Below are 17,126 nucleotides of genomic sequence, written 5' to 3'. Positions count from 1 at the left end.
AGGGAAGTTGATGCCAGCAGCAGGTGATCCCTGAGGTACTCCAGACCCATGCCATGTAGGGCCTTGAAAACCATTACCAGTACCTTGAATCTCACTTGGAAGACAACTGGGAGCCAATGCAGCTCACGGAGCAGAGGTATAACATGGGAGTATCGGGAGACTCCCAACACAACTCTTGCGGCTGCATTCTGTACCAGTTGGAGCCTCCGAGTGGTCCTCAAGGGCAGCCCCATGTAGAGAGCGTTGCAGTAGTCTAAACGAGAGGTCACGAGCGCATGAGTGACCGTACGCAGGGCATCCCGGTCTAGATAGGGCCGCAACTGGCGCACCAGGCGAACCTGGGCAAAGGCCCCCCTAGTCACAGCCACTATGTGATCTTCCAAAGTAAGCCGTGAATCTAGGAGGACTCCCAAGTTGCGAGCCCTAACTACAGGGGGTAATAGCTCACCCCCCATAGAAAGAGATGGAATATTCTGAATATCCCGGGATGCCGGTATGTACAGTTGAAGTCTGTTCCTCCCCATCCAGACCCGAACTGCTTCCAGGCAACGGGACATCACGTCGAGGGCATCACTGGGGTGGTTTGGGGTCGAAATAAAAAGCTGGGTATCATCAGCGTACATGCAGGTGCTTAGTAGGAAAACTGTCACTTATAAACATAAGGCTGTTTGTCATCAAACATGTAAACATAAAACAGTGCAAGTGGATTAAACTTTAATAATAATAATAATAATAATAATAATAATAATAATAATAATAATAATAAGAAGAAGAAGAAGAAGAAGAAGTTGGAAGGGACCTTGGTGGTCATCTAGTCCAACCCCCTGCTAAGGCAGGAAACCCTATACCATTTCAGACAAATGGCTGTCCAGTCTCTTCTTAAAAACTTCCAGTGTTGGAGCATTCACCACTTCTGGAGGCAGGTTGTTCCACTGGTTAATTGTTCTAACTGTCAGGAAGTTTCTCCTTAGTTCTAGGTTGCTTCTCTCCTTGACTAGTTTCCATCCATTGCTTCTTGTCTTGCTTTCAGGTGTTTTGGAGAATAGCTTGGCTCCCTCTTTGTGGCAGCCCCTGAGATATTGGATCACTGCTATCATGTCACCCCTCACCCTTCTCTTCGTTAAACTACACATACCCAATTCCAGCAACCGTTCCCTATTTTCCTAATTCACTTTTTCACTTTTCCTAATTCACTCTAAAGCTTTCCCTGCTCAGAGCCTTAAGTAACACCAGCTGCCTGCAATTAGTGCAGGTTCGCATCCCACCAGGCTCAAGGTTGACTCAGCTTTCCATCCTTCCAAGGTAGGTAAAATGAGGACCCAGATTGTTGGGGGCAATAAGCTGACTTTGTAATAATGCTGCTTGGGGGGTGGTGAAAGCCCTAATAAGCAGGCATATACATAGAATGAAGGCTATTGCTAAGCACATTGATTTGTGCTTTAAATTGTAAGCCACCCTGAGTCTTCGGAGAAGGGCAGAATATAAATGGGATTTAAAAAACAAAACCAAATGGGACATCCGCTCCAGGTTTTCCAGCCAGCCCGCCCAGTTCCTGAGTCAAATGTGTCCTTAGAGCTAAGCAGCTGCTCTGACTGCTACCTTCCCCACCTGCCTTTCAAGTTGGGATATACTACAGCTGCTCTTCAACTTTAGAAGGAAAGACGCCCAGACCCCAACCTGTAAAAAATCACAGACTGCAGCTTCTTCTCCAATTGGTCCCGCTTTCCCTGTGCAGACTAAATGGGAGATCCGCTCCAGGTTTTCCAGCCAGCCCTGTCCCTAAATTTTCAGCGTATAAGACGACCCCTGACTTTTGAGAAGATTTTCATGGGTTAAAAAGTTGTCTTATACGCCGGAAAATACGGTAACTTAGCAATACTGCAAAAGTCCCTCTGAATAAATGGAGGTTGTACACAAAATGTCAGTCATGGATAATTTGTAGATATTAAGACAAAAAAGAAAAAATAAATTTCTAATATAGTAGTTTACCAAATAAGAAATCAGGGATCCAAATTGTATTTAATAAACATAATTATGGCTATTTCATGGGAAAAGAATTCAGAACTTGGTTTAATTCTTATAAATGCTGGCACTTCTGCAAACAGACCATATACATTAATATATGTAACTTAATTTAGTTATAGTTAACCTGAAACATAACTATTCTGTTATTCAGCACTACCCATATAAGTCCTATAACAGCACAAATTGCTGTTTTTCATAAATGATTACTTAGATTTTGTTTCACAACACAATTTCCATAAAGATAACTCTGGTTGTGTAAAAGGAAAAAAAAGAAAAACAATCATATATAGTATGGTCCAATGAACTGGTCTTAAAAGCAGAAATTTAATTTTTAAAAAATTCATATAAACTGATCTTAATAGCAAGTATCCCTGTACAGACATCATAACACATCGGCAGACAATACAGTTAAATATTGAATTATGTGGGTACTAGAAATTTTCTGTTAAACTTGAGTTTTACACATCTGGAACAGCATGATTAAGAATCCCATTTAAAATATGAAAGAGATTTTCTGTGATTCATGACTATGCATGAAATCCCACTGTTTGAAGAATTATTCTGCTGGAACACATTTGGAATGAAAGATGTGCTTTCTTAGTAATATAATGAACAAAGTGGCAGCACCATGCTTTCGCCCAGAAAGTTTAAAATGAATTCTACTCATTATGAGGCACTGTTTGAGCCTTCAGGGATGCAGAAGATGCAAAGTATTGTTGTTAAGAGAGAAATATTTTGATTCTTAGGAATTATAATGTAAAACAATTCACACAGTAAATTGGACACTAAATGGACACTTGCACAGTCGATTGGCTAATTCTGCCAAAAAAAAAATTTCTATCTCCTCCTGCCTATTAGTTTAATACCTTTATTGCAATAATTATTAATTGATTTATTAAGAAAAATGTAAAGATTCAATAAATAAAAAAACAAGATTAGTTTTATTTTGTGTTTGTGGTTTGGGATGTTTTTCCCTTATCGAAGTGAATACTGTTTGCTATGTTATGAGACACCATTTGCAAGCAATATTAAATCATAATATGACTTTTCGTTTACTTCCCCTTGGTTTAGCATGATCCCTTATTGAAGAGGAATCATAGTTTACAAACTATAAAACATGAGCTTATGCATCATGCTAAACCCCCAAACAAGCAGAACTATATTACCACTTAGCGTAACAAATAAATTGGACACAAATTAGAAGCTTGGGAAGTTTTGAAAAGTGAGATAATGAAAGGCCAGTCTAGCACAATACCAACGAAGAGGAAAAATAACAGCTCTCAAAAGAAACCAGCGTGGCTGCATAAAGAACTCTCTGACAAATTGAAAGATAAAAAGGACAAGTATAGAAAGTGGAAAGAAGGGCACATAACTAAGTGAGAATATCAGCAAATAGCCCGTGCCTGCAAAGATGAAGTGAGGAAAGCTAAGGCTCAAAATGAACTAAGGCTTGCGACCGAAGTCAACAATAACAAAAAAAGCTTCTTTAAACATGTAAAAAACAAGAAAAAAAGAAAAGGAAATGATTGGTCCATTATTGGGTGAAAGTGGCAAGAAAGGGACAAGCAACAGGGAAAAAGCAGAACTATTTAACTCATTTTTTGCATCTGTCTTTACACAAAGGGAAAAAACAGACTAACCTATCAAAAATAGTGCCATAAAAAACAGAATAGAAAGACAAGTTAAGATAGGCAAGAAAATGGTAAGTGAGCACCTGTCTAGTCTTGTTGTTGTTGTTAGCTGCGAAGTTGTGTCCGACCCATCGTGACCCTATGGACAACGTTCCTCCAGGCCTTCCTGTCCTCTACCATCTTCTGGAGTCCATTTAAGCTCACGCCTACTGCTTCAGTGACTCCATCCAGCCACCTCATTCTCTGTCGTCCCTTTCTTCTATTGCCCTCAATCTTCCCCAGCATTAGGCTCTTCTCCAGTGAGTCCTTCCTTCTCATTAGGTGGCCAAAGTATTTGAGTTTTAGCTTCAGGATCTGGCCTTCTAAAGAGCAGTCAGCGTTGATCTCCTCTAGGACTGACCGGTTTCATCGCCTTGCAGTCCAAGGGACTCGCAGGAGTCTTCTCCAGCACCATAGTTCAAAGGCCTCAATTCTTTGGTGCTCAGCCTTTCTTATGGTCCAAATTTCACTGCCATACATTGCAACTGGGAAGACCATAGCCTTGACTATACGCACTTTTGTTGACAGGGTGATGTCTCTGCTTTTTAGTGTGCTGTCTAGATTTGCCATGGCTTTCCTGACGAGGAGCAAGCGTCTTTTAATTTCTTGGCTACAGTCCCCATCTACAGTGATCTTGGAGCCCAGGAAAATGAAATCTGTCACTACCACCATTTCTTCCCCATCTATTTGCCAGGAATTGAGAGGGCCGGATGCCATGATCTTGGTTTTCTTAATGTTAAGTTTCAACCCAACCTTTGCACTCTCCTTCTTCACCCGCAACAAGAGGCTCTTTAATTCTTCTTCACTTTCTGCCATTAGAGTGGTATCATCTGCATATCTTAGGTTGTTGATATTTCTACCGGCAATCTTAATTCCAACTTTTGATTCATCTAGCCCTGCCTTTCTCATTATGTGCTCTGCATATAAGTTAAATAGGCAGGGTGACAGTATACAGCCTTGCCGGACTCCTTTCCCAATTTTGAACCAATCAGTGGTTCCGTGTCCAGTTCTCACTGTTGCTTCTTGGCCCACATATAGGCTTCTCAAGAGACAAATAAGATGGTCTGGTACTCCCATCTCTTTAAGAACTTGCCACAGTTTGTTATGATCCACACAATCAAAGGCTTTAGCATAGTCAATGAAGCAGAAGTAGATGTTTTTCTGGAACTCCCTAGCTTTCTCCATGATCCAGCGTATGTTGGCAATTTGATCTCTAGTTCCTCCACCTGTCTAGTCTAGACAAGTTCAAATCACCAGGACCAGATGGATTACACCCCAAGGTTCCCTAAGGAACTGGCAGATGTGATCTCAGAACCACTGAACTATATTTTTCAAAGATCCTGGAGCAATGGGGAACTACCAAAGGATTGGAAAAGAGCTGATATAGTTCCCATCTTCAAAAAAGGAAAAAAAATGGATCCAGGAAATTACAGTCCTATCAGCCTGACCTGAATACCTGGGAAGATTCTGGAAAAGATAATCAAACAAAGAATCAGCGAGCACCTAGAGGCAAACAAAGTCATTACTAAAAACCAACATGGCTTTGTCAAAAACAGATCATGCCAGACAAATCTTATTGCATTCTTTGACCAAGTGACAAAATTAGTGAATCAGAGTAATGCTGTGGATATAATTTACTTGGACTTCAGTAAGGCATTTGATAAAGTAGATCACAACCTTCTACTTCATAACATAGAAAAATGTGAATTAGACAGAATCACCACCAGATGGATTTGTAGTTGGCTGACCGGCCATACTCAGTGTGTGGTCCTCAATGGAACCACATCTACATGGAGGGAAGTATGTAGTGGGGTGCCCCAGGGCTCTGTTCTGGGCCCAGTGCTCTTCAACATCTTCATCAATGATTTGGACGAAGGGATAAATGGAGAACTCATCAAATTTGCAGATGACACCAAGCTGGCAGGAATAGCCAACACTCCAGAAGACAGGCTTAAGATACAGGAGGATCTGGACAGACTTGAACACTGGGCGCTATCTAACAAAATGAAATTCAATGGTGAAAAAAGTAAGAGTCTACATTTAGGCAAGAAAAACCAAATGCACAGGTATAGTATAGGGGGTACCTTGCTCAATAGTAGTAACTGTGAGAGGGATCTCGGAGTCCTAGTGGACAATCACTAAAATATGAGCCAGCAGTGTGCTGCAGCTGCCAAAAAAGCCAACAAAGTGCTAGGCTGCATTAACAGAGGAATAGAATCAAGATCACGTGAAGTATTAATACCACTTTACAATGCTTTGGTAAGGCCACACTTGGAATACTGCATCCAGTTTTGGTCACCACGATGTGAAAAAGATGTTGAGACTCTAGAAAGAGTACAGAGAAGAGCAACAAGGATGATTAGGGAACTGGAGGCTAAAGCATATAAGGAACGGCTGCTGGAATTGGGTATGTCTAGTTTAATCAAGAGAAGGACGAAGGGGGACATGATAGCAGTGTTCCAATATCTCAGGGGCTGCCACAAAGAGGAGGGAGTCAAGCTATTCTCCAAAGCGCCCAAAGGCAGGACAAGAAGCAATGAATGGAAACTAATCAAGGAGAGAAGCAACCTAGAACTAAGGAGAAACTTCCTGACAGTTAGAACAATTAATCAATGGAACAACCTCCCTCCAAAAGCTGTGAATGCTCCAACACTGGAAGTTTTTAAGAAGAGACTGGACAGCCATTTGTCCGAAATGGTATTATTATTATTATTATTATTATTATTATTATTATTATTATTATTATTATTATTATTATTATTATTATTATTATTATTATATTGCAATAGTGAATATGCAGCTCAAAGTTGAATTTTTGGATTATTGGTGTTCTCTGAGTTTGCTTTTGATATCTAATAAGAAAGTTCTATGCAGCAGAAAATTATTTTATCTATAATAACTGTCCAAATCCTAATGTTCAATATATGTCTGTAGTATATTTTGAATCATTTACCTTCTCCAAGTGTTTGCTGCAGTGAATCATGTTTTGCCTGAAGCTTCGTGATAAGATTGCTTCCTTCCAAGTACTCTCTGAATTTCTGCAGAGACAGAATCTGTATTTCTTATCTGAATATTTGTAATCAAAATTAGTGGGATTTCAGGGAACAAAACAACTACAATCAGGTCACATTACACAGTAAATAAAACATCCAACATACCATGAAATAAAACTGTTCAGTCTCCTGCTGGTTAGCTCTTCTTTTAGCTATGCTAGGCTTGCTCAGGTAAGTCTCAGAAACTGTTGACTTCACAGACTCAGTCGAACGACTGTGCTGGAAGCATTCAGAAACATCATAGTCTTCAATGGTGACCATATCTTGTATTGTCTGTAAAGTAGCTTCTGTTGTCTTCTTAACCTGGGGTTAACAAGTTCATCAAACATAAAGGCACATCAAAATTTATTTCAGAATGAGAATGGAAAAGGGTTGAATGAAATCAATCCTCTGATAATTCATCTCTGATCGAACTGTAGGATGTGAACATAAGAAATATGAGGTTTCACTAAGTCCTATATATAGACTTCTCTTTTGAATCATCAAAACAAAAACAAAAGCAAATAAATCAAATTATAGCTTTCAAACTATAGCTTGTTTATTTCAATTTATTTCAGAAGTATACTGTATTGCTGTTTCTTGTGAGAATTAAATTCTCTCCAGAGACTGCACTGCAATGAATATCAGACAACATTATTTCTGTCATAGAAAATATGAAAGTGTGGAACAAATAGGGAGTACTTTCAAAGAAAGTAAGAATGGATTATTTCCTGAGAACAACTCTTTAAGAACTACACTTTTACAGTATAGTGCTGAGATTCAGAGACTTAGGATGAGTTTCTGCTGATATTCTTTCTCATTCTCAGGCAGTTTCCCCTCCTACCCATAGATTGCTAAAATATTCCATTTTGCTCAGTTTTGTAGAACCATTTTTAAATATAAAATAATTTGAAAAGGGAGCTCTCTAGATGATCATTCAGCCTGGTTAATCACAGATGGCAAATGAAGACCATAGTCTTATGTCCTCTATGTTATCCCATTTTCCTAAAACAGTTAAAATAGCTGAGAAAAGCTGACACACCAATTTTGCATGATGAAGCTGCATTCACTTCAGAATGGTCCATATGATTTCTATACAGCAAAATCACTACTGGAAGAGGAATGCAATTTTAAAAATCTATAATAATAGAGATTTGCAAAATATTTTGGAATCAAATTCTGTGACTCCATTTTAGCAAGTTTATCATTTATATCACTAATAAGCCAAATGCTGTGGTACTAGAAAAAAGATGACTTGTCCCAAAATCTATTATTTTCTTGTTTTGTATTTATTTTTAGTTTGTACACCCTTGGGACATGGACTTGCCATTTTATTCTTTATATAGTATCTGTATACAGATGATTACTAATTTTTTTTTCTAAATTGCGTGGGAAGTTTTAGAAACCAATTTGATAAACAGAATTATTCTAATAAGGTTATAAAAATTTATTACAAAGAAACAAATATGGCTGCAAAGTATGGAATGTAAGGCATAAAAGAGAAGGATATGCTACCCTTATTACAAATCTTACCTCTTCATTTTCAATTTTCAATGTTGTTAGTCGAGACTGAAGTTGCTGATATCTAAGCATGAGTTCTCCTTGAACTGGCTGTTGGGCACTGACTTGAGAAACCTTAAAAAAGCAGGTAAAAGTGAGAAATCATGTGAAAAGAGAAGAAAAAAAGTGCTCAGTTGTAATGAGCTCCTACAATTCTCCTATGGTGGCGCAGTGGTTAGAATGCAGTATTGCAGGCTAATTCTGCTGACTGTCACATTGACTCAGCCTTCCATCCTTCTGAGCTCGGTAAAATGAGGATCCAGATTGTTGGGAGCAATATGCTGACTCTGTAAACTCCTTAAAAAGGGCCACAAAACACTACAAAGCAGTATATATTGAGGTCATATTGCTATTGCTGCTTTGCAAAATAGATCAAAACTTCAACCATCAAGACACAGAATAAAATATATAATGCTGATAATTTTCCTTTAATTAAAAGTCTATAAGTCTTCATTAAATGAATATTCTTGTGGATAATTAGATATCACACATGTCATGATGAATATGAGAACATGAAAATTGCTGTAGATGCTTACATATGAGACACTAAGAAAAAAATATATGGTGCTGATCACCACGGATGTCTAGATGTTGTCAAACTGGTATTAATTATACAGTAGCTGCAAATACCACAACTGGAACAGGTGGGCTGACTGAACTGCCAGAGGCTTGATTCTCAGATCTGATTAAAACATGGCAACCCTTGGTAACATATGGCCTTCCCAGTGTACTGACTACACTATGTCTGACCAAGAAACAATTGAAGATAAATTGAGGCAATTGTTCATTGTAGAATGCATCTTAAATATCTACAAATAGAAAAAAGTAATGTCTTTTTCAATGATTAGTTTTGAATGATTCTGAAGCACTCTGAAGAAGTTTGAATAATATAGGAAACATATAAAAGCAACTTTTCTCTTCCTTTACTTATAGGTTGCAATCTACAGTTGATTCTCATTATTCATAGATCTGCATTTGCAAATTTGCAACATATATTTGCAATTTCAAAATCAATATTCATGGTATTTTCACAGTCATGCCGAATGATGAAAAATTTTAATCACCTAATGTGCATGTTCTTAGCTGAGGTTTCAGTATTCACTAATTTAGTGTCTGATACAATTTCACAGAATTGAACTACCACAAAGAAATGAGAAAACTTTGTATTTGGCCAAATACCAGTAACAAAAAGATTACCAATCTTGTGGTACAGTTGAATAGACAATAGTGAATGATTGATCTGGCCTCTGATTTGCATAGAGTATCTAATAAATTAAGTTCTACACAAAATGTTAATGAGCAGTATTTTTGATATAATTTCCGTGGCAATATTGTAGTGTCTCTAGAAATAATACTGGCTCTTAGGCTACCAACTCTTTCCTCAGATGAATAAAAGCTAGAAACTAAGAAAAAGAAATCATAATAAATATCTAGATGCAAACAAAAATATTGTTTAAATTTTATCTAAATAAGAAAATGTGATATTTGAAGAGAATAGCAGTTTCTCTGTATATTAAAAGTAGTATGTAAGTGATAACATTGTGAACCAAAAACAGCCAGAACCAGAAAGTGGACTATACTTGTTAGGTCAATTAAAAGGGCCAAACTATGAATTTTTGCTACTTAAGTGACTGCAGCATAAACAGCATTTCCCAAAAAACACTAAATGGCAGTATCTTCATTTGATATCTGTAAAAATGGGTCAGCAGTATAAGTACTTCAGCATGTACTTGTATATATACAAGAATTAACATAATCAGCCCAGGTTCGAATCTCAGATAAAAAGGGTATGACTGACTGATGAGAACATAAGAAGTTCGAAATGATCATTTCAGTCTCCCTAAAAAATTCTTTATTAGCAATTTGAATAATTTACAAGAATTAACATAGTCTCCACAAAAGGAACTCTGTGGAGTAAAAGAAATTATATTGACTATACAGTGTATTGTTATTTCTGAATTTGTAGGTTAGAGGAAGGGGAAAAAGGACAGAATTAAATAAATAAGAGTAATAAAATAATAATGTAGGTAAAACTATGGCTAAGCAACCATTCAATTAATTTGGGAGTTTATTGGCTGGTAAGGGGGAATCTCAGTAAGTAAGTCACCTCTTAGATTTTTTTCGCTATTAGTCTAAGTGAGATAGGAGGCTAGGAAGGTTGAAATGGAGGCATGGTACAATATGAGGGATGGTATGAGGGAGGTATAAAGGTGATTTTTAAAGAGGAGAAGGTAAGGTGGAGGAGGCAAAAGAATACTACTGTTATATTAGGCAACTTCATAATATTAGGCAACCTTTCAATAGATTTTGGTGGGGAAAGAGCTTTTAATAATTTTCTGGATGCGAGATAATCTTAACTCCACAGAGGAATTAGATAGAGACATTCTAAAAGATATAGACAATGGGGGAACAGTGTAAAATTATTACTTTACATGTTAGAGATCTGGGAGATCCGAAAAGGATGTTAGTTATATCAAACCATTTAAACCTCATGTGGCTATGTTACATGTACAACAAATAGGTTCAATGTTAGCATGAGAGAGCATGATTTAAAAAATCAAATAGGTTTTATTTGGAAATTAACAATTTATTAGCAAATTATATTAGAACTGGATTAGATGGTATTTCAAACAAATTTGCTTCCAACAAGCAAACTCAATGGGAGCAACTGGCATCTCTTAATGATTCATGATTCACTTAACAAACATAGCAAAAAAAGGTTGTAAAATCAGGCACAACTCACTTAACAACCACCTTGCTTAGCGACAGAAACTGAGGTCACAATTGTGGTCATAAGATAATTTTGATCCTTAAAATGGATAAATATTTTGGGTTTGGCATTTTATAAGCCCCTTTCCTTTCTCAGTAAAGATTATAAGCTGTATACTAAACTGTTAGCTGATTAAAAAGTGATTACAGGTAGTCCTCAACTTATGTCCACAACTGAGCCCTAAATTTATGTTGCTAAGTGATAGATTTGTTAAGTGAGTTTTGCCCCATTTTATGACTATTCTTGCTACAGTTCTTAAGTGAATCACTGCAGTTGTTAAATTAGTAACACGGTTGTTAAGTGAACCTGGCTTCCACATTGACTTTGCTTGTCAGAAGGTTGCAAAAGGGGATCAAATGACTCTGAGATACAGCAACCATCATAAATATGAGCTATCAAGTATCCAAATGTAAATCACATGACCATGGGGATGCTGCAGCGGTTGTGTGAAAAATCCTCATAAAGCCCAGATAATACTTAACAGTTATGATTCAGACCTATCATGATTTTAAGAATTAACAAGCAAGGTTGTCCTTTATCACCTACCTTTACTATTCAGCTTTGCTACAGAGCTGCAGGCAATAGCACTTAGATCCAATAATCAGATTAACGGGATAAAAATGGAAGGTGAGACGTATCTTTTAAATCTACTTCCAGATGATATGAACTCAACTTTCTCAAATTTGATAAAGTAGACCACAAACTACTACTTGATAAGATAGAAACATGTGGGTTAGACAGCATCACCACCACATGGATTCGTAGCTGGCTGACCGGCCGTACTCAGCGTGTGGTCCTCAATGGAACTGCATCTACATGGAGGGAAGTGTGTAGTGGGGTGCCCCAGGGCTCTGTTCTGGGCCCAGTGCTCTTCAACATCTTCATCAATGATTTGGATGAGGGGATAGATGGTGAACTATGAAATTTGCAGACAACACCAAGCTGAAGGAATAGCCAACACTCCAGAAGATAGACTTAAGTTACAGAACGATCTTGACAGACTCGAACATTGGGCGCTATCTAACAAAATGAAATTCAATGTTGAAAAAAGTAAGATTCTACATTTAGGCAAGAAAAACCAAATGCACAGGTACAGAATAGGTGGTACCTTGCTCAATAGTAGTAACTGTGAGAGGGATCTCGGAGTCCTAGTGGACAATCACTAAAATATGAGCCAGCAGTGTGCTGCAGCTGCCAAAAAAGCCAACACAGTGCTAGGCTGCATTAACAGAGGGATAGAATCAAGATTACATGAAGTGTTAATACCACTTTATAATGCCTTGATAAGGCCACACTTGGAATACTGCATCCAGTTTTGGTCACCATGATGTAAAAACGATGTTGAGACTCTAGAAAGAGTACAGAGAAGAGCAACAAAGATGATTAGGGGACCGGAGGCTAAAACATAAAGAACAGTTGTTGGAATTGGGTATGTCTAGTTTAATGAAAAGAAGGACTAGGGGTGACATGATAGCAGTGTTCCAATATCTCAGGGATTGCCATAAAGAAGAGGGAGTCAAGCTATTCTTCAAAGGACCTTAAGACAAGACAAGAAGCAATGGATCGAAACTAACCAAAGAGAGAAGCAACCTAGAACTAAGGAGAAATTTCCTGACAGTTAGAACAATTAATCAGTGGAAAACCTGTCTCCAGAAGTTGTGAATGCTCCAATACTGGAAGTTTTTACAAAGAGACTAAACAACCCTTTGTCTGAAATGATATAGGGTTTCCTGCCTGAGCCGAGGGTTGGACTAGAAGACCTCCAAGATCCCTTCCAACTACTTCTTCTTCTTCTTCTTCTTCTTCTTCTTCTTCTTCTTCTTCTTCTTATTATTATTATTATTATTATTATTATTATTATTATTATTATTATTATTATTATTATTATTATTATTATATGCTCCTCATTCAGCTAGCTACATTAAGAAGTAGAGGTATTTGCAGAGTTGTTAGGACTATCAGTTAATTTTCGTAAATCACATTTGATGTTTTTTATATATTCTAAAAAAAACTCAAAACGAAAATTTCAACTGAGAGCAAATAAAAGGATTTTATGTAACCCTCAGAAATGGAGGCTGGGGCATGTCCAACTTGTTAAAATATTATTAAGCATCACAGTTAGAGTTTAGGATCCACTTATTATTAAGAATGCACTTCGCTGGACATATGCTCCACATGAGTGAGCAACGTGCACCAAAGACCACAATCAATTCGATACCACCAGATGGTTGGAGAAAAAGAGGATCAAAGCAAACCTGGTGCCAAACATTTCAAAAAGATCTGAAAAACATCAACTTTAAATGGAAGGATGCGGAGACTGCAGCTGTAGACTGAAAGCTGTGGAGTACACTTGTAGCCCATTGTGCTTAGCACAGGATGTGATAACATTTGGAACAAGCCAAAGAATGAATGAATGAATGAACCTTTATTGTCAAAGTACAACCATGTATACATTGAGATTGGAACAATTTTAAAAGTGTACAGGTTACCTCTGCAATCAGAAATAGGAGATCCAACAATATGGTTTAAAGGAAGTTTGGGACACTGATCTTGGTAATCCCATAAAGAAGAAAATTCAAGAAGTTATGGAAACTGTGGATTCACTTTAGCCTCAATGCAAGAATTGCAGTAGAAGATTACATCACTGACACTTGATTCCTGTTAGATTGGCACATATATATCAAATTTATTCTTCCATACACTGGAAAGATTGTCAAAAAAGGGGTCATTTTTCATTTGTGGTGGAATGGGATAAAGTCATAATCTCTGGACATAAAATCTTTGGGGAAATAAGTACTATCACTAATGAAATGTTCCCCAGAGCTAGGTTTACTGGACTTATTTACAGGACCAAATTATAAGCTTAAAAATAAAGAAATTTATTTATTTAATCTTAGCAATCAAAATAAAAATTGTGCAATTGTGAGAAGGGATCTCTAGGTTTCAACACTTTGGAAGCTTCTGGTACTTTGAGAGGTTTTGCCAGAAGAAGGCTAGGCTAAGAGTAAGTAGAGTGGTGTGTGGTAGTGTGCGGGGCACCCAAAGACAGAGATGGGAGAAAATAGGCAGATCAGGGAGCTGAGAAGAACTCGGTGGTCATAACTGTGGATGGATTTTCAAAGCTCAGACTTTGATTGTGTGACTGAGAGGGCAGGTATTCTTACTATTATAAAACAGAAGGCTTTACAAGGATGGAATGATATCTATTCTCTATAAATTACATACTGCTTGAAGAATTTACTTCTTCTTCCAAACTTGATAAACCTTCTACTATAAGAAGTCTTGAGCATGGGACTATTTAAACATTTGGTCAACAACTACTGACCTCATCACCCATATGGGGCTGAAACTCAAATTTCATTGGAGGACAGAAGGCTGTAGGATACATTTCCATGAATCTCTGCTTGTCACTTCGGGGCTCCAGATTGTCAACAGCATTTTCAATGATGTCCAAGCCCTCATGTCGTGAGGTTTCAAGGTTATATTCTGCAGAGAGATATGTTCTTAAGGCTCTGCTCAAGCTTGCATGATATCCAAGATCGCAACACTAACAGAATATCCAAAAGAAGAAAATAGATTTAGAAATAAAAATAAAATTTCAACGCAGTAGCTAAAGCAACAACTACCATATTCCCACATAATAAAACTTTGCAGTTTATTTAATAATCAGTGATTGATGTTATTAAATATGTTAAATAAAAGACCTATATAATAATTACAATTATGAAATAATTATTGGATAAGGAAGAACTGTAATGGAAACTAAGTTACTAAAGCTATGTTGTATTCTATGCTTCTCAAAATAATTTCATGATAAATTGTCATAGTGATCTTAATAGATATAATTCTATCGCTTTTATTAATGTATGCAGATAATGGTGAGATTTGAAAGATATGTCACTTAATCTAACATTATTGCATAGCCTATCAGTAGGCATAATAGTAATAGTATTTGTCTGAAGTGATTTTTAGAAATCTAATCAAATATAGTTAGAATATATTATTATTGTTCTTATATTATTTTGACATCTCAAATCTATATTGGCCTGTATAATAATTGTTAGGCTTAGCAGATTTAGGTTCAAAACATTGCCATAAGATGTTTATTATTATTTTACATATTTCAAGTAAAAGTAAAAGTCTAAAGTAGCAGAATGAATCTTCAAGTTACTGTGTATGTATTTCAATTGTCTTGTAAACACACTCGTTAATTGGATTGTTTTCTGAGAAGATTTCCCTACTTTTGAAATAAGGACTACTTACATCATGCTATTTCAAATAAACATTAAATATGTTTTAAGTGTATTCTTAAAATTTTAAGTGTTGATAGTCTGGCTCCCAAACAAGAACATATTTGATGGCAAAACCCAATTTATATAACATGTGAAACATATTACTGCCTCTTAAGCAGGGTGATAAAGTACTAATAAAATATGAATATTTATAAAATAAATATTTATATGAAATAAGTATGAAATCAGGGCAAACTGGAAGTTAGCAGTAAACTTAAATCTTGGAATTTGAAAAGGATATGTAAGAGGCTGCACAAATGACTATTTACTTACTAATTTAAATGGATTTATCTATATTACACCACCTGCAATGTTAGCAATGTTAAAAGATTTACTTACTCATGATCAAGAAGTAAACAATACTTCAATCAAGGAATGCCAAACAAGTTCACATTAAACAGCACATTTCTTACTAAGGTGAATAGTCCTAGTACTTAGGCTGCATTTAGGTAGGAGTACACCTATACTATTATACTGTATGTTTTCCCTATATTTTCCCATAATTCAGTAGAACAAAAGGTGACACTAAATAAAATAACCCTCTTATACTGTAACTGTGTTTAACATAACACTAATCCTACCATTTTAAAGAACAAAAACCAGACCCAGAATTTTAAATATGATCCAGTAGCATAAGAATTTCAGAGATACCAATTACTTACATCAATCAGGTCTGAAAGGTCATGAATATAATATTTGAAAACAGATGCATTTGTTGCTTCAAGGGTTAGCAGATATTCATTTCTGGCTTTAATAGATTTCAGTTTGTTTTCAGAGTATTTTGCTTGACGCTGAGAATAGAAATAATGTAAAGTTAGCAAAAATATATATTAACACACGTGCAAAATTATAAATTTATGACACTATTTTACAAAATAATAAAATGACATATTCACTATATGTAAACAATGATATTCCTTTCTTAAGAAATGTATGTAGTTATATGCATATCTATTTTTGTTTTATTGGGGGTTTGTTTTCATATGCTGTTTTTATCCATGGGATTTGACCCACCCAGTGATTAGTCTAAGATGGGTTGATCTGTTGGTTGATTGTTATTTTAACTTTCCTCTTACTACAAAACTGCTATATGACACAGATCCTGGGATGCTGCAAGAAACTGAATAGAGTTGTTTCCAAAACCAGAGAGACAATATTTTAATTGATGTGCAAAATGGCTGTGTGACCAGCCATATTCTGTAACTACAAAAAGCCATATTGACCAATGGGAGTCCTGATTCATTAGCCACAGCATCCCATAGTGGAAGAAAAATAAGGAGTTCACAGGGATGAAATAGAGAGGATAGCAAAGCCCATTGCTCTATTGATAACCTGTTTGTAGATTTATACCACAAACATTATACATTTAGCTTTAGATTTCAATTTCTAATTGCTTTAAGTGTAGAAATATAACCAATGAAATATCAGCTTCCCCATCTCTACAGAAAAGGACCACTCATGTGAATGACACTATTTTATCTCCAGACCAAATTACCCAATCCAATACAAAACTATGAGCAAAGTGCAAAAGAATTCTGGAATTACTATCATTTTAATTTCAAACAATTAAGGTAAACTGTTCCTTACTTTTTCCTTCATTTTTTCAATTTTCTTCACTGAACTCCGTCTTTGGTGTCTTTCCTCCAGTCGAATATGAAAAACAGGGTCTCCGGATCTGCCAATTTGTTTTTCTTCTTGCTTTTCAGCCTCTTTCAATTTACTTTCTGCACTGATGCTCTCAGTATGATACATATGGTATGTTTTCATAACCTGGGCC

At 36.5% G+C, this 17,126-nt stretch overlaps 1 protein-coding gene across 1 annotated transcript in view; it reads right to left on the bottom strand.

The window, feature by feature from the left end:
* SRGAP1 (SLIT-ROBO Rho GTPase activating protein 1) overlaps nt 1–17,126 on the bottom strand; it is a 165,647-nt gene that overhangs the window by 33,100 nt on the left and 115,421 nt on the right. Inside the window, exons 5-10 of the mRNA XM_083365575.1 lie at nt 16,937–17,119; nt 16,012–16,140; nt 14,383–14,604; nt 8,261–8,362; nt 6,854–7,051; nt 6,649–6,733 (exon numbers count right to left, since the gene is read on the bottom strand). Coding sequence (XP_083221701.1) covers nt 6,649–6,733; nt 6,854–7,051; nt 8,261–8,362; nt 14,383–14,604; nt 16,012–16,140; nt 16,937–17,119 — 919 coding nt within the window. The remainder of the gene's footprint in view (nt 1–6,648; nt 6,734–6,853; nt 7,052–8,260; nt 8,363–14,382; nt 14,605–16,011; nt 16,141–16,936; nt 17,120–17,126) is intronic.

This window comes from Vipera ursinii (assembly GCF_947247035.1).
Source record: "Vipera ursinii genome assembly, chromosome: 6".
Taxonomy (NCBI): Eukaryota; Metazoa; Chordata; class Lepidosauria; order Squamata; family Viperidae; genus Vipera; species Vipera ursinii.
Note: the sequence above shows the minus strand (reverse complement) of the source record. Positions and strands in the feature narration are given on the sequence as shown.